A 26,417-nucleotide genomic window follows, 5' to 3' on the forward strand; every position below is an offset into this window, starting at 1 on the left:
TAATATAAGCACTTGCTCTATATAGAAATTAACTCATAGAAACTTTTTGAGCTGTCAAAAGGCTTGAGCTTTATGAATAGAAGTTCCAGCGATTTTTTTTTCCTCAGCCAGCTGTATCTTACTTAAGGATTAGTCCTTGGAAACACTGAAACTCAAAATAGCACTAGAGAAATCATTTTCATAATGGAAGAAACAGAAATGAAACCAGAGAATGTGAATCGTAACAGTACAGATATGCTTAGAGTGAACAGCCAGACAGTGCAAAGCATTACTTAATGTTTTGCATAATGTCTGACAACGTCTAGCATATGATCATAGTGTTTTTAGAGAGTTGAAAGCATGTATGTTGACATTAGCATGAATATCTGATTGCTTCTCGGCCTTTTGGCTAAGATCAAATGTAAAGTAAGGATATCTGATAAAACAGAACTAGCAGCGTAAGTTTAGTTTCTGTATATTTATATATAGTATTTTAAAAAAAGAACATTACATCATCTTAAAAATCATAATCAATAGAAGTAAATATAGTGATTTCGTGCCCTCTTTCATTTAAAAATAAATGAGAAAGCTTTTCTTGACCTACAGAAATGTAAATAGTTCCTTTTTCTCCTTGAGATTATATCTTAAATTTTCCTTCCTAACAGAATCCTTATGTTACTATGATTTGTGTGTGAGAGATAAAGCAAGCGAGAAATTAAATTCTCAAATAGCCCTCTCCAGACTTAAGATTTCTATTCATATAATTAATTAAAAAACATTGATAATATTTATTAAATGGGGCAAATGAAAGTTAGCAATTTTTCCCTTGAGAAAAATAAAATTTTGAGAACACTTTGTATATTATATGCTATTCCTCTTCTATTTAAAAATATATTTGCCAACAAATATTTGTTGCAAATATTGCAAATATTTTCATCAGCTTTTTATCCTTACTTTTATTTTCCTGGGATTGTTTTTAATAAGGCTTTGTTATTGATTTAAAAATTATCTATCTCTTAATTTAAGATATTTATTTCATGTCTTGATTTTTTTTTGAGCCACATCCGGAGGTGCTCAGGGCTTATTTCTGGCTCTGCACTCAGCCATCACTACTGGCAGTGCATGGGAAGGACTATATGGGATGCCAGGGATTAAACCCAGGTTGGCCGCATGCATGGCAAGCACCCTATCCACTGTAAAATTACTATGGTGGCTTCATGTTTTGATTTACTGCCCTAAATAAAAGTAAAGGTAACGGTAAAGGCCCTCCCGTTGATCATCGATTTGCTCGAGCGGGCCCTGTAACGTCTCCATTGGAGTCTTTGTTGTTACTGTGTTTGGCATATCGAATACGTCACGGGGAGCTTGCCAGGCTTTGCTGTGCGGGCGAGATACACTCGGTAGCTTGCTGGGCTCTCTGAGAGGGGCGGAGGAATTGAACTCGGGTCGGCCATGTTGGCTGTGTGCAAGGCAAATGCCCTACCACTGTGCTATCGCTCCAGCCCCTAAATATTTAGTAATAAATCTTTTCCTAATTTGGACTAGTGATGCAGTATATTGGCAGAGCACATGCTTTACATGTAAATTGCCCTTGGATGTTTCCCTGCTCTCCCTTCCTAAGAAAAAAAAATCTCTTCCTAATTTGATGTTATAGGATAATATTCTTATACATCAAACTTGAAAACTTTTCCTCTCACAATTATATATGAATTTGTCTGAAATGTGTTTTGAACATGGTATCAGTTTAAAGTATTTTAAAATACTTTAGTATTTGAGTGTTTTTTTAAGTAATGTATTGTGGTTATGGGGAGTCAGACTCAGAAGTGCTAGAGGATAGGAGGCCATTAAGTGTTGGGGATCAAAACTAGTATTTGGCCAGGAGTGGTCCCAGACCACAGAGCCAGGAGTATCTCTGAGCATAGCTTGGTGTGATATAAATACTAAGCAAAACAAAATGAGGTTTTCTATATGCAGGGCCTGTGCTCTAACACAAGCTCTGTCCCACTAATGTGATATATATAAATGTATATGTGAAAGTAAGTCTGCCTACTATTCATGATTACTGGTTTGCTCTTTTACTGTTAGAAATAATTCTTTTTATTTCTTTTAACTTCTAAAGTAGGCAAAAAATTGGCTCTTAGCTCCCTAGGCAATTATGAATTTCATAACTTTCTTGGCAATTTTACATCAATTGTATGAGATTATTATGCTCTGTAAAGAGGTAGAATTTTTTGAGACAATTTTCTTTTGCTTGAGAGTTTAAGGCTATTATGATTATTTGACAAGCCATTAAATGTGATTTTCTTAGCAGAAATGAAATTAGAGGCATTTGTGTAATACAGAAACTGTGAATTATGAAAACAAAGAAGATATGGTTTTTACCTTTCTTAAGGTTTCTTTGACGTTCAATAAATAATTATTTGTTTCTTAGTAGTGCTAATTTTATTATATAAAGGTTAAATATAATTGAGTTTGAGTACGTGTTATTTATTCAGATATATAATTGATTGCCACATCCTCTTTAATGCTATTTCTAGGGGACCTGCCAAAGCAAGAACCATGGCTTATTTTGGGGAAGGAAAGGGGCCCATCCATGTGGATAATGTAAAATGCACAGGAAATGAGAGGTCCCTGGCTGACTGCATCAAACAAGATATTGGAAGACACAACTGCCGTCACAGTGAAGATGCAGGAGTTATTTGTGATTATTTTGGCAAGAAAGCATCGGGTAGCATTAATAAAGGTAAGCCATCTTCTGGTACACCATGCCAGTCAAAGACCTCTAATCCACACTTCATTACTATGACTGGGAATTTGATAATAACATTCTCCGTTCACAAAAATTCATTCAACCTTCTTCCCTGTGCTAGTGGTCAGAGCCACTGGCTCTGGACAAGCTAGTGTGACAAGGGTTGACTAGGAGAGCTGGGTTTATAAAAGCAAAAGTGGGCTTTGAGGGCTGGAAAGAGTCCAGAGCTTTAGGCACTTGCCTCACAGGCAGCTGTCCCTGGTTTGTTCCACAGCACCACATGGTCTACTGGAGCACCATCAGGGATCACTCCTGATCGCAGACCCAGGATTGTTCTCGAGCGCTGCTGAGTATTACCTAAAACCCCCAAATAAGTAAATAAATACACACATATACATACATATTAACTGGTCTTACCAGACTTTACAATAGTTGCGATCATCTGCCTTTTGCATTCTAAGTTATTTCTGTACAATTCCTTCCCTTGATGTAATAACACTTGCAAAGCTGGTATCATTGGAGATTCAAAATTGGGAATGTGCTCTGGTGGAGGGATTGGTGTTTGATCATTGTGTGATTGTAACCCAAACATGAAAGCTTGGAACTATCTCACAGTGATTCAGTAAAATAAAAAAGAATTTGACATTTACTTCTTATAGGAGAACCAAAGAGATAACTCGGTGGTCCTTTGCAAGTACTCCTGGGATGCCATGCATAGCTCTGGAGGCCATGAGCACCATGGGTTCCCCTCACTGACCCTGATGCAGCCGGCATGAGCAGTACCGCATCACTTGGCCTAGTGGAACCCATGGGTCTAGTTGGCCAAGTATTGCCTGGAGTAGTGTATGCTTCCTGAGCACTGCCTAGGAGTCCCCATCCAAAGACGGAAAGAGAAAAGCAGTGAAAATGAAAGATGAATTGAATGATCAGAGATTTTTCTATTCTTAGTGATATTTTAAATAGAAATTTTTAAGATTAATTTCAAAAAATTATTTTCAAGGTTAAAAAATGTAAGGAAAATGAGGAAATCTTTTAGTATAACACAATAATGGGTGTATTATACTTGGGTAAGCATAATAGAATTGAAAGTTATGTGTTTAATTTTGTGAAACTAATGTCTTGAATGAGGGAAGAACTAGCAGTTTTATTTTTGTTTTGTTTGTTTTTTGGATACAGACAGATTGGTCATGTACAAGGCAAGTGTCCTTCCCCCTGAACTATGACTTTAGCCAGAACCAGTAATTTAGTTATATTTTACGAGAACAGTCACTTACTAATGTCAATTAAAAGTTCACGATTCTTTTGCCCCCATCGGAGAGCTTGGCAAGCTACCGAGAGTATTCAGCCCGAGCAGCAAAGCCTGGCAAGCTACCCGTGACATATTCTATATGGCAAAAACAGTGACAACAAGTCTCACAATGGAGACGTTACTGGTGCCCGCTCGAGCAAATCAGTGAACAATGGGAGGACAGTGACAATGACAGGGAAAGTTTTAATTTTTAAAAAAACTTTGGGCTACACCTGGTATTGCCCAGAGGTAATTCCCAGTTCTGCACTCAGGAATCATTCCTGGTGGTGCTTTTATGGGGGACTGTGTGGGTTGACCAGGGTCGAACTCCGGTCGGCAGTGTGCAAGAAGCATCTTACCATACACTGTACTATCTCTCTGGCCTGATAGTTTGCAATTTTGAAACATTGAATTTTCTTATTATCATGTACATTTATATTTCAGCATTCAGTTTTCTAATGCCTTTAAAATGTTAAAGATAATACTAAACCAATATTTTTTGGTTTTTATTACTTTGGCTTTTGTTTATGGGTCATATCTGGTGATGCACAGGGGATACTCTTAGCTCTGCACTCGGGAATCGTAGCGGGTGGTGCTCAAGAGACCATATGGGATGCCAACCATTGAAGCTGGATAGGCTGCGTGCAAGGCAAGGACCTTACCCTATGTTGTTCTATCACTTCAGCACTCAAATTAGGTATTTTCAATATTAATCTTCACTAAGGATTTTTTTGTTATATTTAAAATTTTTATTAGTGAAACACCATGAGGTACAGTTGTAGACTTACAAATTTTTGTGCTTGGGTTTCAGTTATACAGTGATTGAGTACCTATCCCTCCACTGGTGCCCATTCCCAACCTCCAATGCTCCCAGCATCCTTACCACCCCCCACCCCCCTATCCCACCCCACCCCTGTGGCAGGGCATTCCCTTTTGTTCTCTCTCTCCTTTTGGGTGCTGTGGTTTGCAGAAGAGGCATTGAGTGGCTATCATGTTCAGTCTTCACTAAGGATTTTTTTGAGTGAAGAGAAAGAATATCTATAACAAAACTTTAGTTTTCGTCTTATGTCATATTCAATACATAGTTAGATGTCATGTTATTACATGTAATTTTATACATTTAAAATAATTTCTAAACCAAATTTTCCTAAATATTTATTAGAACTCATTTATAAGTTTCTTTCAATAATTTTTGGAACAGCTGCACCCCATGGTCCTCAGTGACCTCTCCTAGATCCGTGCTTGGAGAGTGAACCAGTCAACCACATATAAGACAATCCCTGGAATATCCTGCCAACCCTCTTCCAATAATTTAATGTATAGTTTAAAATCAGGTATAATCCCCTCTTTGAATTATGTAAAATTCCTTAAGCAATGGAAAACATAAAAATTCAAGAATTGTTATATAAAGAAGCTATTTTACTCACTTTACTTTCTAAATTGCAGATAGATTCTACTTTTCTGTAAATAAGAAACACCAGAGATTTATTTCATCATTACTACATTGTTTTTTGCCTTCCCTGAGTGGTATTCATACTTATTTTAGAACATCCCCATGTTTCCAATGCTTACATGCCTCAGAGAAAAAGATTTTTTTTAGACCAGCTAAATCTGAGAGTCTGGTTTATTAACCTATTGATTTTGCATTCAGGTTTAAGATTTGAGGACATTTATCAAGTGGTTCAAACTTAAACCATTCGCTCTTGGTCATCTGATGGAGTCCTTATTAAAATAGATTTCATTTCACTTTTTAATTTTTCTTTCTTTATGACTGAGTGTTTTGGCTTTAAGTAGATTTTACTATTGGCATTGGGTATTTTAGCTTACAATGATGTAAACCTTAAGTGTTGCCTGTTCAGTATTATCTTTTCTTTTCTTGGCGTTCATCTTCATTGACCTAACTAGGAATACTATTAATAATTTATTTTTATAAGCATTTTAATAACTTCATTTTTGTGTCACCTAATGACTCATCTCCTAAGATAAGGGTTAAAATTTGATAGTATGCCTCTGAGATCATGTGTTTAATTGACTGGTACACATAATTGAACCTCTCTCTCTACCAGGAAATAACAAGTGTTGATTTCCTGTTGGACCCACTTCTGCCAGGTTATTACAGCAGACTAAGAGTGCTGTGTACATTTAATTTTCATAATTTTATTTTCATATAGTTCCCACTCTTTTCTTACTATACAGATAATGAAACCAAATATATCTACAGTTCTATACATCTCTTAACTAAATAAATATTTCTCTCTTAACTAAATAAATACTTCTCTATAGCATTATTTCCTAAATTATTTTAAAGTCTAGCTAGACTTTATTGTATTCTTCTTTTGTATAACACTTTTTTCCTGGACTTTGCAAATATGCTACTTTATTCATGTATTAATTAAATTCTTTGCTTTTGTTCTTGACAGAAATCTGTTATGTTGGGAAGTTTGCCTGTATACCCTTACGTATAGTTTGCTATCGAACTTGACTAAGTAACTCCTAATAGCATAAACTAATGACCAATGTCGATTCTGACCAAAATTCCATCTGGGAATGTACTAGGCTGCTGAGGTCAACTGTTAAGCAGCCTGTGAAACCATTCAGAGCTGAATGTAAAAACCTCCTAAAGTTCCTCCTATGCTGACAGAATTGTTGCCTTGGTTAAATGAAAGAACAAGGCAAATGCCTTAACTCTTGGCTCCCAAATGAGAAAATAGCTTTAAATTTTATTATAGGGGAAAAAAGTATTCTGTAATTCAGAGACAAAAGGCACTTTCACATACAGGAGGAGGCAGCACGGGATGTGTCTGAATCCTCTTTCACCCATACGCTTGTCTGATGAATGATCCTTTTCTGCTTCAGACTCCCTCTCTTCTGTCTGTGGCCTGAGGTTACTACACCGTCGGCAGAAGCGAATCATTGGTGGGAAAAATTCCTTAAGGTAAAGGTCCTTCAGAAGAAACATCTCCATAATCCAGAATTATTTATAAATGCACAGGATTATATAATGGAGTTCTATATTGTTATATAAAAAAGCTATTTTACTCACTTTACTTTCTAAATTGCAGATAGATTCCATTGATAATTTCAGCATCTTTGGACCCATACTTACTTTAGATAGTCCATGTTCTTCTCTCTCAAACCCTTCCAACCACCTTCTGAAAAGTGTGCTGCTGAAAATTTGGTAGGAGGTCTGAAAAAAAGTGTATAATTATGAAGGTTCATTTTTTAATTCTGAATATATTTGTTTTGGACTTGACATATTTTATGTAATTGTCAAATTTTCTTGTAGAAAATTAGCAGTTTGCTTCTTTTTTCCTTTATGGGTCACATTCAGCAATGCTCAAGGGTGACTTCTGGCTCTGTACTTAGGAATTATTCCTGACAGTGTTTGGGGGACCATATGGGATGCTGGTTGAACCCAGGCCAGCCTTCTGCAAAGCAAATGTCCTGTGCTATGGCTTCTGTACCAGCAGTTTTCTTTAGTAAATGCTTTTCCGGATTGCTATGGAGAGACAGAAGACAGAAAATTCATTTGTGAACTATAAAGAAGACTTAACTGGTTTCCAAATATGCCCGACATGGTGATGGTGGGGGTGGCAATGGGGGAGGGGCAGGGGCAAGGGGCTCACACAGATGCCTCCATGTCAGGTCTGTAGGGTGGCTAGCTCAGATGGAGGGGAATCCTCCTCACTCAGGAAGGACTTTATAGCTTGAAGTCCCCATGTCCTTGCTATACTGATGCTTTCCTTTGTGCTCCTGCCTTTCCCGATGTTGACATGAGGTCCACTTTCTTCCTAGGGGCGGTTGGCCTTGGCAGGTGTCCCTCCGACTAAAGTCCACACATGGTGATGGGAGGCTTCTCTGTGGGGCCACGCTCCTGAGTAGCTGCTGGGTCCTTACGGCCGCTCACTGCTTCAAGAGGTAGGTGTCCACCTTTCCCAACATCTCCATTAGATTCTCCTTTGCTAGTTTTTCCAATGCCTTTCTGCTCTACAGAATATGGGAAACTTGGGAGTTAGAACCAAGATCTAGGCCTTCCTTGTGCCAATGGCACTCAGGAGCGAGATAGGTGATGTAGGAGCAAAGAGAGCCCTCAGGAAGCAACTTGTTACTACAGTATTAAAGAAGAGTAGACTTAAGGAGAAGAAAAGATGGATTTCTGGAAAAAGGCAGCTGCCTTTTAGTGTTTTCCCCCAAGAATATATATGAGGAGGCAGCCCTATCCCTGTAGAGCCACTGATAAGACATAGGAATAGGGAATATAGTTTCAGTCTTTCTGATCTGCGGGGTTTCCCCGTGTTTTATTAATTTTTTTTAGATTTCTTCATTAGTCTTTCTTCCTAGAAAGTCAGGTTGCATCCTGCTTATTTCCTCTTACCACAGACACTTTATTAGTTGAACTTGGAGTCTTCTCAGTTCCAAAGGAAGACCACATAGGGGAAATAATTGTGCATACACTGCTTGTGTGGTGATAGAGCCGCTTCTAGAATCTGGCTCTCCTTCTTGTCCCAGGTTCTTTGGTGGGTAAATCACATTTCTTCAGCATATTTTTAAAATGTACATGAACACTTGGCTAACTACTGATAATTATTGGATCAATAAGATAAGTACAAAGAGTTTCACTCTTCTAATTCACTCTTCTAATTTTTTTTAAATGTAGGAGTACTGCTATTTATTCAGCCACTGATTAGTTGATTGAATTGTGTATGAACTCCACCTTACTTTTCTTTTCATTTTTTATAATTTTGTTTATTGAATCACCGTGAGAGCAGTTACAAAGCTTTTGGGTCTAAGTCTCAGTCATACAATGAAACACCCATACCTTCACCAGTGCCCATTCTCCACCACCAAAAACCCCAGTATACTCCCATCCCACATCCTCCCCCTACCTGTGGGGCAGATGATTTCCACATTACTCTCTCTATTTTGATCACATTCAATATTTTGACACCAGACCCACCATTATTATTTGAGATTTTACCCCAACACTCAGATCTGCTGAAAAGGCAACAGTAGATAATTTGTGTTCTGTTGTTGGTTACGAATAACATATGATGTCGTGTGACTGCAGTTGGGCCATGTGATTTCGAAATTCTGCAATTTTAACACTTAAATCTGGAGGGATTTCTGCCAAAAGCCACTGGGTTTCGAGATTTGCTCCTGAGTCTCTGGGATAATGGCCGTTGAGCAGCTTGAACAGGAGCCAGAGAGGCCATTCATGGGCGATGACTTGGGGTCTTCTTGGGGTGGGGAGGACAGGCCCAGCTCCACCCCCATCTTGTGAGCCCCAACAAGTTTTGTTACTGTGGACCCAGACCTGACTGTCCAATGGCCTCTGGAGGATGACGGCCACCGAGCAGCCAAGGGGGAGCAGGCGGAGCACTCTTCTAATTTTGTGTCTTGAAAATGATCATAATGCAAGGGCTTCAGTAAAATGTGTACCTGTTACTGACAAATGTTTTATTTTTATTTTTTATATGTGATGGCTTCAATATGTATTTTGACTAAAATAAATTTTGTTCACTTGAGCCACAACACAAATTTGATTTCCTGTTGGAAGATGTATCTAAACTCATGTAATAAATAAACTGTGGCTTATTTGGACTCCTATTTATGTATAATTAGGTGATTTCCACTATTTAAAAAATGCTGTACCAAACTTCCTTGGGCTGGAGCGATAGCACAGCGGATAAGGCGGTTGCCTTGCATGCAGCCAACATGGCTGACCCAAGTTCAATTCCTCCGCCCCTCTCGGAGAGCCTGGCAAGCTACCGAGATTATCTCGCCTGCACGGCAAAGCCTGGCAAACTCCCCGTGACGTATTCGATATGCCAAACACAGTAACAAGTCTCACAATGTTACTGGGCCCGCTTGAGCAAATCGATGAACAATGGGAGGACAGTGACAGTGAAACTTTCTTTACCTGTTTTATTTGGTACACCAGTGTGCATGCTTTTTACTGAAACATTTTTACTTTCTAAAGCAGTGGTGTCAAGGCCTGGAGTGATACTACAATAGTTAGGGCACTTGCTTTGCATGCAGGTGACCCAGATTTGATCCCTGGCACCACATATGGTCCACTGAACCTGCCACCAGTAAGCCCTGAACAAAGCTGGGTATGGCTCCCCGCAAAACAATGAAAAATAAAGTAGTTGTATTAGTTTAGACTATAGTAATGTTTTCATTTCTATTTTTTCACATCACATCAACTTGTTCCATAAACATTTAAAATTTTTGCCATTTTGGGGCTTGGAGATTTATTTTTTATATTTCCCTAATTAGTCCTTCTATTTATATCCTTTACTTATCTACTAAATTGTATTTTTGTCATTGATTTTCAAATTTGGGGTATATTTTATGTTCCAAATCATTATTTGTTACAAATACATTTTTTTAGTACAGTTGTTTTTCTTCACATTTTACATTAGTTATCTGTTTGCTTTTTATTTTTGTATTTTGTGTGTTATAATAAAATAACCTAGTTGTAAAATTTTTAATTTTTGGCCATACTCAGCAATGATCAGGACTGACTCCTGGCTCTGTGCTCAGGGATCACTTCTGGTGTGACTTGAGGGATCCACTGGGGTGCTAGGGCTTGAACCCAGAATGACAGCTTGCAAGTACTGTATTTTGTGTCTTGAAAATGATCATAAGTGATCATCTACTTTACTATCACTGCAGCTCCAATAACATAGTCTTATTTTTTCTTTATAAGTATTTTTCCCAGCACATTTTTTACTAACATGCTACTTTTTACCCGTTATTTTCATAAAGCAAAGTCTCATATATCTCAGTTTCTCTCAGTTTCTAGGATCTTTCTTCACTTCTCTCTATTTATTCTTAAAATTATTTATCCATGTTCAAGTGGGTGAAGAAGAAATAAATATATGTTTTATATAGCCTTTGTGATTTCTGGGATAATAATTAAATTTGAGGATTTACCTACATTCCAATGAGTTTAATACATTCATGTTATTTCAATGGTACTGACAACAAAAAAGATATTTTTCATGAACTTTTTTTGTGTCTGGGGTCACAGTAGCAGTTCTCAGGGGCTACCTTCAGCTTGGTGCTTGGGGTCGTGTGCTTAAAGGACATATGGTACTGGGCATTGAACCTTGATCTCCTGCATGGAAATCATGTGCTCATTGACCTTTTTTTTGACCCTTCATGCATTCACAAATAGTTATTAGACCCCTTGTGTTCCCTGGAATATTCAACAAATTAGGTGTATAAATGGAGAACAAGACAAATAGGATCTTTGCTATCATAAGAGTTTTCATTATAGTTTAGGAACCCAACAGAGGGAAATGTGATATTATAGATAGGCTGTGATCAGAGAATTTGGGGGGAGCACTCAAGCATTGCTCAGAATATCTGGGGCTCTTTCCGGCTAACTGGACCAGTGGTTCAGTGTGAGGGCCTGAGGATGTGTTAGTGTGAGGGCCCTAAGGGGTCTCAGATCAATGAAGTATAACTTTTGCTTTGAAATGAATTTAGATTTTGAGCTGGAGAGAGACCACAGGAGCGTAGGCATTTGCTTTGCACACAGTTAACTCTGCTTCAATCCCTGATATCATATATCATCTCCTGAGCACCACCAGGAGTGATCCCTGAGTACAGACAGGAGTAAGCGCTAAGAAATGCTGGGCAGAACCTCAAAGCTGAAAACTTTAAGTAATTTTTTGAGAAGGTGCATAGATAGGTTACCATATACCCTTTACCAGCTTCTCAGACATTTACTGTTTTACATCAGCATAGCCCATTTCTCAAAAGACAATAACATTGTGAATGAAATATTCATTAAAACATAGATGTTATTTAGATTTCAGCTATTTGTCCACTTGCCCAGCTCTGCGGACACCATTTCTAAATGTGATCTTTTCATGACAATATTCGATACATTTAGTTTGTTAAAAACTCAGATTTCTAGGAAAGAAAGATGGCTACCGCATGGGAGCCTTGTGTACAGCAGGTTTGAGCCGGGGGTCGGGGGCGACAAAAACCTCATGGGAAGGGGGGCGTTCCGGTCTGTCCTTCACGCCCTACCGAGGTCACCAGTTGCCCCCCATGAGCGGCTCTCCGGCACGGCCATGACTCCAGAGCACAGAAACCAACATCTTAATTATCTGACTTTTAATAGAAATACTTCCAGGGTTAATAAGTAAAATAGCAGAAATCCAAAACCGCGCGGCCGCAATAGCATCATTTAATTCTTAAACCCAGCTGTAGAAAGCAAATCATTTCACAACGCTTTTTTAGCATGTCTGATTCGGGGGGGGGGGGGAGGGGTCGTAAACTCTAAATAATAATGGTGCATCTTTTATCGAAACAATGAATCTAGTCAAAGTAGATAGAATGTTAACTAGAACTCATCTGCCTCACAGGAATTGGGAGGGGTGGGAGGTGGGGTTCTATTGGGGTTCGTGGTAAAAAATAATTATTGGTAAAGGGAAATGTGTTTGATATTTACATGACTGAGACCTAAACCTGAAAGCTCTGTAACTTTTCCCACAGTGATTCAATAAATAAATTATAAAAAATTCTATGCCCCTATCCAGACCTACAGAATATTTGGAGCTGAAACTCAACTATTTTCATACTTATCAAGAATCTAAAGATAATTTTTTTTTCTGTGGGGGCCACAACTGGCAGTTCTTAAGACTTACTGTTGGCTCCATATTCAGTCACTCCTTGCAGTGCTCAGGGAACTCTATTCAGTGGTAGGGACTAACTCTGAGTTAGCTATGTGTAAGGCAAAGAACTTACCTGCTGTACTATTTCTCTGATTCTTCTCAGATGATTCTGCTGTACACTAAGAGTAAAGACCCATGTGTAAAGCAAAACTACGATCTGAATTTTTGGAGAATGATTATGAGGAAAATGTAACGGAGTTGACAGGATACTTATCCTTGTCACATTCAGCACATTAAGGACACTGATGATATGTTAATTATACTTTTGAGTTCTAGGAGTTTGGGAGGGACAAGGAATAGGATCCTTGTCAACCAAAGAGTCTTGACAAGCAGCTTTTAACAAGCAATAGGGAATAGGGGTGAAGTGAAATGCTGGCTTTAGCTCCAGGAAATGTGGCTCAGATGCAGCACAAGTGAAAAAGCCTGATGAGTTTTAATGCATTTACTATAATAAGTCAGCAGCATAATGTTGTCCACAGAGTTAATTAATCTTGGGCAATACAGATAGAGCAATGTGACAAAACCTCAAAGAGCCTTGTTAATCGATTTTAATGTGCTCAAGCTATTGTTAAGGACAATAACCCTGCCACTAGAAAACCAAGAGAACTATGCTCAGTTCTGGGGACCACACATTGAAAAGTGACCCAGTTCATGAAAGAAGTAGAGAGGGGAGGTGGCATGGGTTGGGATTAGATTTGTTTTGTGCTATTTTTTAAATTTGTTTTGTGCTATTTTAATTATTTGTACTAGTGATTTTAATGAAAGGTAGATTATTTTTGTTTTAGGTTTTTGTTGTTGTTTTTGATTTTTATATGTAGGGAAAGTTAGAATATTTTAAGATTTGTTTGAGTTTGGGGGCCACACCCCATGGTGCTTAGGGCTTACTTCTGACTCTGCTCAGGCATCACTCCTGGTGGTGGTCAGAGAATCACATGGGGTATCAGGAATTGAAGTCAGGTCAGCCACATGCAAAGCCCTAGTCACTGCCTTGTTATTACCCTGCCCCAATATGAGAACAGTATAAAGATGAACTAGGCTAATGGTGGGAGGAAGGGCCATTTTGAGCAGAGAGACTGGACTCTTGCATAGGCTGAGACTGAAGGTAAAAAATGACAAATTTTTAGAGCATAAAGAACAGAGAATATACGATGGGTGGCAGTTATTAAGGATGGCAGAGTAGCAATCCTGCACTTGTTTCATGGAATTATGCAGGAAGATCTAGAATGTCAGGACAATGCATTTTATTCATTGGGCAGTGGGATGCTACTAAGCCTTGAAATATGACCATAAGGGCCGGGGAGATGACCAACAAGTATTTGGGAGTCTTGACTTCCATCCCTGGCATCATATAATTCCCCAAGCTACACACCAGAAGTAATCCCCAAGTACTGCCAGGTGTGGATCCAAAACTTAATTTCAGAATATTGTAAACGAGCATTAAGAAGTTTTGGGCGATAGGTTATTTGGAAATAAACAAGACAGAAATGAGAGGAGAAAGAGTGTTGATTAATGTAGGAGTGTGTGAATGAGCTTCAAACTAGATGAAGGATCCTTGCATATATGCTTATATGTTTTTCCTGTATCACTGTATCACTGTCATCCCATTGTTCATTGATTTGCTCTAGCGGGTGCCAGCAATGTCTCCATTCATCCCAATCCTGAGATTTTAGCAGCCTCTCCTTACTCATCCTTCCCAACACTGTTGTATTGGAGGCTCTTTCAGGGTTAGGGGAATGAGACCTGTTATTGTTACTGTTTTTGGCATATCGAATATGTTATGGGTAGCTTGCCAGACTCTACTGTTTTTCCTGTCACTGTCACTGTCCCTGTCATCCTGTTGTTCGTGGATTTACTCAAGCAGTCACCAGTAACATCTCTATTCGTCCCAGCCCTGAGTAAGCAGCCTCTCCTTTATCGTCTTTTCCCAACGATTGGAGGCTCTTTCAGGGTCAGGGGAATGAGACCTGTTATAGTTACTGGTTTTGGCATATTGAATACGCCACGGGGAGCTTGCCAGGCTCTGCTCATGTGGGTGGGATACTCTCAGTAGCTTGTTGGGCTCTCCGAGAGGTATATATATATATATATATATATATATATATATATATATATGTATATATATATATATGTATATATTTCTATGATTTGTTGCCTGCTATCTGAACTTCATCAAACATGGTGTGTTAATTATGGAAAATGGGTAACAAGTGTTGTCTTATGATGTGTGGCTGTACGGTCTGGAAAGCAACTTGGAGCATGGCGGCAGTTGGGTAGGGGCTGGGTTCCTTGGGGCTGGGAGGGCTCTCACCCGCCCCCCTCTGGGGTGCCCCGAGTGAAAATAGCCTGGCGTGGGATCCAGTTTTTCCTGTTATGACTCAAATTAATCCATGTTACCCAGTGATTAAGGACCACAGTGGTATGAACTGGAGGGAGGTCTGTAATAAGATCATTGGAATAATAGAGCTGGAAATGGAAGAGGAATGGAGTGAGAGAAGGTAGAACTGCAACAGAATTCAGTGCTTGATATTGTGTAACAAGACTTGTGGATTTGGTTTCAAAGACCTGGGTGACAATTGTTTCTCTAAGTGTTTGCTGCCTAACTTTGTAGATGATCTTGCTTGGGACTGGCATTTTCTTATTTGCAAGATGGAGAAAGTGATGTTCCATAGTGAAAAGAAAAAAATCTGTGAAGGTCATGGAAGTATTTTATAAATTATAAAATTCAAAATCAGTGTGGGCCCTTATTATGTTTGACTTAAAAAACATGGAATTAACTGTTATTGTTAACAAAATAAGAGAATTTGGGATCATTTTATTCCACTGATCAGTGGAGAAAAATAAGGCAGGAAAATATAGAGAATATGGAGTGGTCATTCTACGACTTGGAATTATGGTGAAATAAGTCAGTGAGACCTTTAACATTATCCTCTTGTTCAAAAATTCTTGTCTTTCAAGTCATTACTAACAGTCTTAGGGGTTCAACTATTAAAATTGCCTCAAATTTCCACTTGAGGTTAAATGCCTTAGTTTTTCTCTGTACTACATGCTCGGATTTGTTTGTTTACATGTCATTATTCTTCCCTTGGCCTGCTCCTTCTTTATTATTGCTTAAAGTCTCATTTGTGTTTATAAACTAAGTGTCTAGTGTATTATTTGGCACATAGTAGATACTCCAAATGATTGTTGCATGATGAAAGTAGTATTCAGTTGCCAGAGAGTAGATATATTTAAGGGCATTGGATTCTTCAGAGGATGGTAGTATTTTAAACTTTGACCAACAGATAACTCCTTCCATATGTCACTCTAAATTTCTTCATATTATTTGCACAGAATAAGATAGTTGATTAAAAAGCAGAGGAGCAGAATATGATATACAGAATTACACTTTGGATATAACACAAGACATTTTAAAAGATTTATTTGGCTTTTTGGGTCACACCTGGCAATGCTCAGGGGTTACTCCTGGCTCTGCACTCAGGAATTACTCCTGGCAGTGCTCAGGGGACCATATGGGATGTTGGGGATCAAACCCAGGTGGGCCGCTTGCAGGGCAAATGCCCTTCCCCCTGGACTATCACTCCAGCCCAATGTAAGACTCTTACTGTGAGTACAAACTAATATGTTTTGAAAGTATGTTACATATTTATCTAACTTGGTCTGAAACTGGATTTCATGGTTTTTCTATTTTGAAATGCCTTAGGAAGCGACAATACTTATCTTTATTGCAGTGAGTTTATTAAAACACACAGGAAAATATACCAGTGATTAGAACAAGCTCCCAATTTGTTTTTTAGGTACAAGGACTTGGTTTACACAACAGTCCTTTAATCATCAGAAGCAATGAGATTTGCAAAAATATATTTCCTCTGGAATTATAGAAATTGTTGTGTAGAAAAAATGTAGTCAGGTTCTAAGGCAACCTTCCTTTTAGATTCTCTGGGGTGGCTAATTTACAGTGTATTTGTAGGGGGCCAAAATATCTCATATTTTCTACAAAACGTATTTGTTTTTCCACTATTTTATTAACTTCCAGCCTACTACACATATAATTTATTGTTCATTGGATAATCTTTGGTTCCTAACTCTTGCAGTGAACATATAAGCTCTACTTTTAAATAGCCGTTTCTGAACATAAGGCATAAAATATTATTACCATTAAATATTATTTTATTCTACAGGATGACAATTTATTTGGTTTGTTTGTCTTCAGAGAGTAGTGACTCTTTTATCTAATGCCATATCAGAAATAATCTTGGGAGGACTGCTGGGGGAGATGAGACCAGAGTATAGTTACTTCAGGTCGGATCATTTATAATTTCAGATGAGTTGTTTTGGGGCCAACTTGGCAATGCTTGGAGGTCACTACTGGCAGTCCTCCGAGTACTATGCAATGCAGGGGATTGGCCCTGGGCCTCCTGCTTGCAACATCCCATTGAACTGTCTCATTGCCCCCTAATGTTTTTACATGACAGGGAACTTTATGATGGGCAAAACTCCAGTAATCCAACTCTGATTTGTTCACAGCTTTAATTTTTTGTGAGGCATCCAGAACACTTCATGCCAGTGTAACACAGATAACTGAGGTGGTTGGTGTATCAGCTTAAAGATCATCTGTAACATTTTTCATATTTTTTCTAGTTAATGCAGTGCAGACTCTGGAATGCAATATCCTTTTGGCAAATTGAAATGGAAACATGGATAAATTAAGGGTTTTTTTGTAGTTGTTCTGTGAACCTTACACAACATAAAATAAATTGCAAACTTTTGCTGTTTTCTACTCTAAATTATAACCACAAATACCACAAAATGATCCTCTTTTTGTTGGTGCAGCTATATAATTGAGATTAACTCCTAAGAATTAAATTAATGCTTCTTAAGTGCTTATTCTGATAACAAACACCATTTTGGAGGTCAGTAAAACTAGGCCAATTTTTGTAATCTGCTGCAAGTATCACTGATATCCCATTGTTCATCGACTTCCTGGAGCAGGCACCAGTAACGTCTCCGTTGGTCCTAGCCCTGAGATTTTAGCAAGTGCCACATTGGAGGCTCTTTCAGGATCAGGGGAATGAGACCCACCATTGTTACTGGTTCTTGGCATATTGAATACGCCACAGGGAGCTTGCCAGACTCTGTTGTGCAGGAAGGATACTCTTGGTAGCCTGCCAGGTTTTCTGAGAGTGAGAACTAGACAATAAGAGGCCGCATTCTTAGCCGTGCATTTCCGGAAGCTTGGTTTTATAGTCTCTCAGGCTTGGAGGTTGATGGGATTACATGGCGGTGTGTGTGTGTGTGGGGGGGGGGGGTGGGGGTAGGGAGGGGAGTTGGTGGGTGTGACGCCTAGCTACTGGAAGATGGGGGATCTGGGTGGAGGCAGCTGAAGACCTCCGGAACCAGACATAGCCATGCTTAAGACCACTCTTCACACGCTCAGATGAGCCTCAAGCATGAAGGAACCAGCAAAGGAACCCAGGTGTGAGGCACCTGGGGCTGAGATTTCCAAGGCTGCTCAGATCGGGACTGGGCCTACTACAAGTATGATTGTTTTTTTAAAAGAAATCATGACTTGTTAAAGATTATTTTAGATAAAAATGATAGGACTTTAACTTGATTTTATCTTTTTGACTTTTTTCTGAGGAGTGCTATAGAACTGAAAACTTCAGTGATGGTTTCTCTGAAAATCTAAATGTCTAGATCTTTGTAATTCAAAAGATGAGGTACAATGGAAATGGAACTTTCAAGAAGACAGTTATGTCAGTCATGTTCTAGTATATGAAAGACTTCTTAAGAACATGGTGTTTGGTTTTATATATATATATATAAACATATAACATACTTTAAACCATAAATGTTAAAAACATCAGAGCATATACACTTGTCGTATATATTAACATATGAGCATACTAATACATATATATGCACATTATAATGGCACATATATAATGGCAGTACAAGGGTCTATAGAGAATGTTGCTCCTTCCTAACATCCGGAACCATTTCCACAAGCAGTCATAGTCAACTACTTAAAGGAAGCTTTAAGTTAACCCATATTTTGAGATTCGTCCAAATGACAGAAGAACAAACTGTGCCTATAGCAGATGTGCAGATGCTGATGTAAAATACTAAGTTTCAGAAGTGAATGTGTAGAGAACTAAGAATTAACCCTGAAACCTGAATTACCCCATTCTAGTTTTAAATTCTAATCTTTGGCCATTGTTTAACCTTAGAATCTCAGAGAAATTGGAAAATTGGATTTTACTGAACTACTTGTCTCAGATCCTCTCTTGCTCAAGCTTGTCTGTAAATTTCATCATATTTTTATTTGAGGGGGAACTGAAGGCATTTCAGCAAAGCAAACAACCCAGTGGTGTGTCAGCCAAAACAAAAGTGTTTGTTTTAGAAGCATGAATTCTAGTAGAATCTACCAAAATAACAAACGCTCAATATATTGAAAAGATAGTACCTTGGTAGGTTTTCTTGAGAAATCCAGAACCATAATAAACACTTTGAAAGTTTGGAGTCATGCTGGGAACCTCTGCCAACCTACTATTTTTGAATCATGTAATCACTCTCTTCAGGAGAGAGAGCATTATGAGACAAATACTTTGTGAACTAATCCAGCCTTGTGGCAGAGGCTCTTCAAATTTCAAGTATAATTTTTTAAAAGTATAGGATAATAGAATCAGAATATAGTGAAAAGTGTAGAAATCACTGCATAGAGTTTAGATAGCGCTTTTCTCCTTTTTTTTAATTAAGTTTTTTTTTTTTAAAGAACTGATTTACAGTTACTTACAGTTGTTTTAGGCATATAATATTTCAACACCAATCCCACCACCAGTGTCAATTTCCCTCCACCAGAGTTCCCATATTCCTTCCCCACCCTTACCCTTACCCTATCTTCACCTGTCAACACATTTCGAAGTTTCAGTGTTGCAGCTTAGAGTTAATGTTTTTGGTGCTGTTGAGTCTCCCGCATATCACCAGGTAACTGAAGCCCTGATGCCTAGAGAGCCCATTTCTTTAAGCCGAACACTTAAAAGTACAAGAACCTATAATGAACTTCATTTGACAACAGTGCTTTTACCCTTCTTGCCAACTATATATGTATTTCCTAAATTTTATTATCAGCTTCTCTTTGATGAACTTACTAATTTTTGGGTGAAAATATTTTCCCCAAATTATTTGATTTCAGAACATAGAGTATGTTTTGAAGGTATATCGTTTTTATGTGTTGATATTGATTGTAATCCTTTAGGTTGCTTATTTTAGCCAGTGAAATTCTGGGCATGCAGAAGCAGGATTCATAAACATGCCTTTAAGTCTTTGATTCTGTGATTCAGTCCTGACTGTGAATTTGAATCATCTCTGATTTTTACATCCATCTGTACCACTGTCCTCTTGTTGTTCATCGATTTTCTCTAGCGGGCCCAGTAACGTCTCCATTGTGACGCTTGTTACTATGTTTGGCATATCGAATGCGTCATGACAAGCTTGCCAGGCTCTGCCGTGCAGGCGGGATACTCTGAGTAGCTTGCCAGGCTCTCTGAGAGTGGCGGGGGAATCGAACCCGGGTCAATCGCATTCAAGGCAAACACCCTACTCTCTGTGCTATCGCTCCAGCCCTTAGTTGAGGTAATCTTTCAAAATACAAAGCATTCCCAGATAGGTAACAGTGAATTTTGAATTATTGATAAAATGCTGAAAATGTTGAATGTTTGATTTTCTATAACAAGCTTATTAAAATATATTTTTTGTGGAAATCGTGTTTGTTTTATTAGTGTTTTATACATAGTAGTGCTATTAATATATATTTTTTCCATTCTCGAAGTCCATATGCAAAGGACTAAATATAGTGAAAGGGAAATAAATGGAATTTTATCAGTGAGAAATATGTTTTGCAAGACATACGAAAAAGTTTTCTAAGATGCAGGGTTTTATATCTTATGAACTCTGACACACTCTTCTTATTATTTCTTGTTACTCCTTTATTTGCCATTTAGGAAAGTTAGAAATTAGACCTCCCAAATAGGAAGTGTCAACCTCCTATTTTTACATTAATAATTAAAAATTACATATTTTACAGTGATTTTTACATCATCTCTATTAATTTAATGCTAGGAGAAATTTTGTGATGCAGATACACACACACACACACACACACACACACACACACACACACACTGTAGCACTGTAGAACTGTCCTCCCTTTGTTCATCAATTTGCTAGAGCGGGCCCAGTAACATTGTGAGACTTGTTGTTATTGTGTATGGCATATTGAATATGTCACGGGTAGCTTGCCAGGCTTTGCTGTGTGGGTGAGATACTCTCGGTAGCTTGCCAGGCTCTTTGAGAGGGGTGGAGGAATCGAACTCGGGTTGGCCGGGTTGGCCGTGTGCAAGGCAAACCGTCCTACCTGCTGTGCTATTGCTCCAGCCATATATATATAAATATATACACACACACATACATATATATATGCATACACACATATGTTCATTTTGCTTTGTTTCAGGGCCACACTTGGAAGTGCTCAGGGCTTACTCCTGGCTCTGTGCTCAGAAATTACTCCTGATGGTACTCAGGAGTGATATGCAGTGTTGGGGATCGAACCCAGGTTGGCTCCATGCAGGGAAAATGCCGTACCCATTGTTCTATCTATCTGGCCGCTGCACATTTGTATTTTTTTAAAAACACAGTACAGGTTATTCTGATGTACAGCCAGCATTAGCAAGGACATTAGTTTTCTTTTAATAGAAACTTTTATGATACTGCTATTGTGAGAGTTGAAGTGTCTGACACAATTAAATTAGCAATGATAGTATGTTTATATGTGTATATACCTTTCAAAAGAGGTTTTTAGCATATTAAGAGCTTTCTCTGTACCAGGTGCTTCATTCTCTATTGATGTCCAAAAGTGAGCCTGGTGTGGTCCCTATACTTTTGTAGCCTTTTACTGGGGGCGGAAGTCTGGCAGTATAACAAACCCTAGAAAATGTTCCCAATTTCTGTGAAATGCTACTACACTGGAGCTTTCAAAGGATTGACTCATTTTCAGGCAACTCAGCGGGTCTGGAAGAGCTTCCTAGTCTCTCATCGCCCATTTGCTCCTTCTCAGGAACTAGTTACCTGGATTAAGCCAGGAATGGAAGAGAAGTGATGGGTTTCAAGTATAGGACAGGAAGCAGGGGGCACTCAGAGAAACCCACAGGTCACCCTTTCACCTTCCTTGCTGACCTGTCAGTGACCGATTTCCTGCATTGGAAATATTCCTCTCATTCGCTCTCTCCATCTCTCAGGTACGGGAACAGTACGAGGAGCTACGTTGTTCGAGTTGGGGATTATCATACTCTGGTGCCAGAGGAGTTTGAAGAAGAAATCAGAGTTGAGCAGATCGTGATTCACGGAGCCTACCGGCCAAACAGCAGTGACTACGACATCGCCCTGGTTAGATTACAGGGGCCGCAGGAGCAGTGTGCCAGGTTCAGCAGCCACGTCTTACCTGCCTGTTTGCCACTCCGCAGGGAGCGACCACAGAAAACTGCCTCGAATTGTTACATAACAGGATGGGGTGACACAGGTACAGTGAGTACAAAACAGAGCAGATCCAGGCTCCTTCCTGTGTCTCGGATTAGCCCTACATTTGAGTGTATAATGGGTAAAAAATCTTTGAGAGTTAGTTTATTATCTGGAAATTCTGACAAGGCGATGCATAAATGTGCTGTCACATCTGACTGGAACTGTACAAGGTGACAGAACTGCTTATGGTGTTGAGCTGATTCCTCTACTCTGAGGTCCCTCAAAGGAAGAGCTTTTTCAAGAATTTTTAGTTTACCCGGAGAAAGACTTGACAATCTGCACTCTAAAAAGCTTTGAGTAGTGCTCTATTTTGAACTGAGTCTTTTGGAGAATTCTTATTTATAATAGACAAAAGTAAAGCTGCTGAGGTTGAAGTGGAGGGATCCAGTTAAATCTACTTAAATTTCTTTGCAATCTCCCCCCCCAAATGCCAAACGAAGGTTGTATTCCTTGTATGTTCATGCAGTTTTCAGAACAGTAATTGTGTTGGTATCTAGAACTAGTGCTTAAGATGTTACTGGAAATAGATCCAGGTGACTTCTGAGTTAAGTGTGCAATTCACAAGATTGTTAGGTGTTCAGTGATCACCAAATCTTTGCCATAATATATTCAGAATTTTATTTTTGAGGAAAGGTATTCCTCTAGTTAATCTCAAGATTTTAGTGAATATATTTGATCATTTTACCCCATTCTATATTAAATTTGGAAAAGGTAACATTTAGAAATTGTACTTGTTTTTCCAGTAGTGAAAATAAGAGTCAGAGGCTAGTGGAATTTAGATATACAAGGAGCATCACAGAGATTATCCATTTTAGCCATTAACAAAAATGCAGTGACTTTTCAGAGTACATCAAGCAATTAGTCTTAAAGGTTATCTTGTGTCTCAATCTTCCTTAGTCAATACCTTACTCATATGCAATTATACTCTGCAGTTCTTAAATTCAGTGTACTCTGCATAATCTAAGAGGATTGGCTACGCATCAGCTTTTTAAATAAAATCAGGGCCAGCTTTTTCCCAGAGAATTCAAATAACCCTACTTCACACAAAAGTGCTTTTTCCAGGTAGCTTCCTCTAGTATGCTCAGTGGCTAACTTCTGGCTGTGTTCTGAAAACTGAGAGACTGGTCTTGCAAGTACCTTAACCCCAATACTGTCTCTCTGGCCCTATACAACCCTGTATTTCTGTTGCCAAGTTCATAAACACTACCCAATTTATTGGCTCTGTATTGAGAAAAGGTGAAAAATTTTCACATTATACTGAAATGTGTAGTGCAGACATTAAAAAAGGCACCTAATGGTGGAGGGATGGGTACTTGATCATTGTGTGACTGAAACCCAAGCACAAAAATTAAATCTATGACTGTACCTCATGGTGTTTCACTAAAAAAAAAAAAAAAAGGCACCCAAGGACGATGTTTGGTTTTGGGCCACACCTGGCAGTGCTCAGAGGTTACTTCTGTGCACACAGGCAACCCTATGGGGTACAGGATAGAACCTGGGTTGGCCAAATGCAAAAACCTTAGATACCATACACTCTCTGGATGCCTAATACATACTCTTTTTAAAGACTAAAAAATGTTCATTGTTCTTAACTCTAGCTTAAATCTAACTAGATTTTTTTTTTCCCATTTGACTAGGACGAGCCTATTCAAGGACACTTCAACAAGCAGCCATCCCCTTACTTCCCAAGAGATTTTGCCAAGAACGTTATAAAGGTCGGTTCACAGGAAGGATGCTGTGTGCTGGAAACCTCCAGGAACACAGTCGTGTGGACAGCTGTCAAGGGGACAGCGGAGGGCCACTCATGTGTGAGAGGCCTGATCAGAGCTGGGTTGTATATGGGGTGACCTCTTGGGGATATGGCTGTGGTGTCAAAGACTCACCAGGTGTTTATACCAAAGTCTCATCATTTGTACCTTGGATAAAAAGTGTCACCCAGCTGTAATCCTTTGTGGAAAACTGCAATCCCTTTTGACATTCAGGTTGAGGATCAGAGACATTTTGCGTTGTGTTAAGAATTGTGTACTTCCATTGCTTGAGAATGTGATGTGAACATTTTTGGTTCCAGATACCTCAATGTAATATTAGTTTATCTTATTTTATAGATTTTTAGGTAGAGCTGCTTTTCATCTAAGCCCACTTTAATCACGTTTTAGATAATCTGCTAAATAATCATTTGCCCTTAACATAATGAGATCCCCTGGCACCCCAAGAACCCATCCCACAGACTTAAGACTCAAGTCAAATTATGTGCTGGGCATTTGCCGATAATGACACTGCCCACTGTCATCCATTTTCTCCTTTTCCAAAGCTACTACATATCCTCACAGGACATTTCTGGTAGCAATGTATTCTTTGCCCAAACATAAGACATCTGAATTAATTTGTTATCCTCTTACAAGTTTAAGGCAGTATGTAGGAATATCTCTTTCCTCATTCTGCAATGATTTTAATCTTCGCTTTTCTTAAAAAAAAAAAAAAACCCACAAAATTTTTAACTGGTGCTTACCCAATGGTGCTTTATATTATTACTTTGTAGAGTAGCCTCAGTCTTTTCCTAAAGGTGTAAAATAGTATCAGCAATTTCTCAGATGCGAGCTGCATCAAATAAACACACAAGGGCCCAGGGAAAATGTACAGAGGGCAGAACACCAGTGAGCTTGGATCATACAAGTACAAGCAACATGACTTCCTGCTTTTAAGGGTGGAACCCCCGGCATTACTTGTGATGACCCCAGTGCTCCAACAACTCCCAGTCCACAAGTAGACAGCTTGCTCAGTTAAGTAGATTTTGTAAAATGTGCTTTCATTACAGCAAATTTGGGGGGGGGAATGTACTTGAAAATTTGTATAAATAAAGCGCACAGCTTTCCCATGTCTCGTCATCGTTTGTGGGAAATCTACTTTGCACACCAGCTCGGAATAGCAGGGAGCCACGCGCAATGAGGTCTAACTAACCCACTTAATAACGGAGTCAGGAGCGTATTCACAATTATTTTATTGAGTACTTATCCTGAACTTACACACCACAATCACTCAGGCCTGAAGCGGGTGTCTCCAGGTTTCTGGAACTTCTGTCACTGGCCTGCCCCGAGTCATTAAATTTACAAGGGCTTCCGGGCTCCAACTTCCTCCACATCTGCCACTTGATTACCTGCAAGGAAAAAAAAAATCACTTGAAAGTCCGATCTGCGGAGCTGGAGCGATAGCACAGTGGGTAGGGCTTTTGCCTTGCACGCGGCCGACGGGGTTCTCTATTCTCAGCATCCCATCTGGTCCCCCGAGCACCACCAGTAATTATTTCTTAGTGCAGAGCCACGTGTGACCCCAAAAGCGAAAACCAAAACAAACCAAGTCCGATCTGCAGGCACACGCACCCCAGTCAAAGGGGTCTTTGGAAACACCCCGGGCGTGGGCCAAGGGACCGACACCGCTACATACCCCCAACGCGCGCCAACCGCGGTAAGTGTCCCTCGTGCAAGTCAGAATCTGATACCAACGACGTGGTGCCAGCTTTGCCAATCAACAAGGTTTGCTCTTCCATGGCTAGGAAGGGAAGCTGCCACAGGCGGCAGGTCCCAAAGACACATGGAGGTTTCACGGTTCCCGCGAGGCGGCGCGCACGTCCAGGGACATTACTCACCCCGCGAGGCCGTTAGTCCCGGCGCCGGTCACGCGCCGCCCACTGCCTGACCACAGGCTGTCCACTCCCCCGCAAGCCTTCGGGGAGCTCAGCCTGGAGCGCGCGAGCCATCCGCTAGGATCATTCCAACCCTCGCGAGACGCTCAGGGGCTCCTTGGTTCTGCGGCCTAGAACTTTCCAAACGTGCCCCTGGCTGCTGGCCGGGGTGCTCACGAGCACGCGGCATTGCACCGGAGCCCAGACAAGAGCACAGAAGACACAGCGCAAACCGCGGTTCCGGACGCGAAAGGCCGAGCGCTCGCGAGCACGCTCTCTTATAGCGCCAATGACGCGCTTCCGGGTCAATATGGACAGAGGGCGGGGCTTGTCTGGATCCTCCCTTTTTCCCCGCCCTCTCAGCAGCTCCGGCTCGGGCCCGCCCCTTGTGTCACTTCCGCCTGACGACTCCGCCCCGCCCGGGCTTTGTTTCGGACGCATGCGCGGACGAGG

The 26,417-nt window shown here is 39.7% G+C and overlaps 1 protein-coding gene and 1 non-coding gene across 2 annotated transcripts in view; one reads left to right on the top strand and one right to left on the bottom strand.

Annotated features, from left to right (window-relative positions):
* Positions 1 to 25,056, top strand: part of PRSS12 (serine protease 12) — a 59,909-nt gene extending 34,853 nt beyond the window's left edge. The window contains exons 7-11 of the mRNA XM_056116826.1: positions 2,517 to 2,722; positions 6,873 to 6,951; positions 7,812 to 7,934; positions 22,006 to 22,286; positions 23,923 to 25,056. Of these exons, the coding sequence (XP_055972801.1) occupies positions 2,517 to 2,722; positions 6,873 to 6,951; positions 7,812 to 7,934; positions 22,006 to 22,286; positions 23,923 to 24,230 (997 nt within the window). The 3' untranslated portion in view covers positions 24,231 to 25,056. The remainder of the gene's footprint in view (positions 1 to 2,516; positions 2,723 to 6,872; positions 6,952 to 7,811; positions 7,935 to 22,005; positions 22,287 to 23,922) is intronic.
* Positions 25,057 to 25,749: 693 nt separating this feature from the next.
* Positions 25,750 to 25,879, bottom strand: LOC130026268 (small nucleolar RNA SNORA24). Its single transcript, XR_008792870.1, has one exon. It is a non-coding gene; the product is annotated as a small nucleolar RNA SNORA24 (small nucleolar RNA).
* Between the last annotated feature and the right edge of the window lie 538 nt (positions 25,880 to 26,417).

This window comes from Sorex fumeus, unplaced genomic scaffold (genome assembly GCF_029834395.1).
Source record: "Sorex fumeus unplaced genomic scaffold, SorFum_2.1 ptg000033l, whole genome shotgun sequence".
Lineage (NCBI taxonomy): Eukaryota > Metazoa > Chordata > Mammalia > Eulipotyphla > Soricidae > Sorex > Sorex fumeus.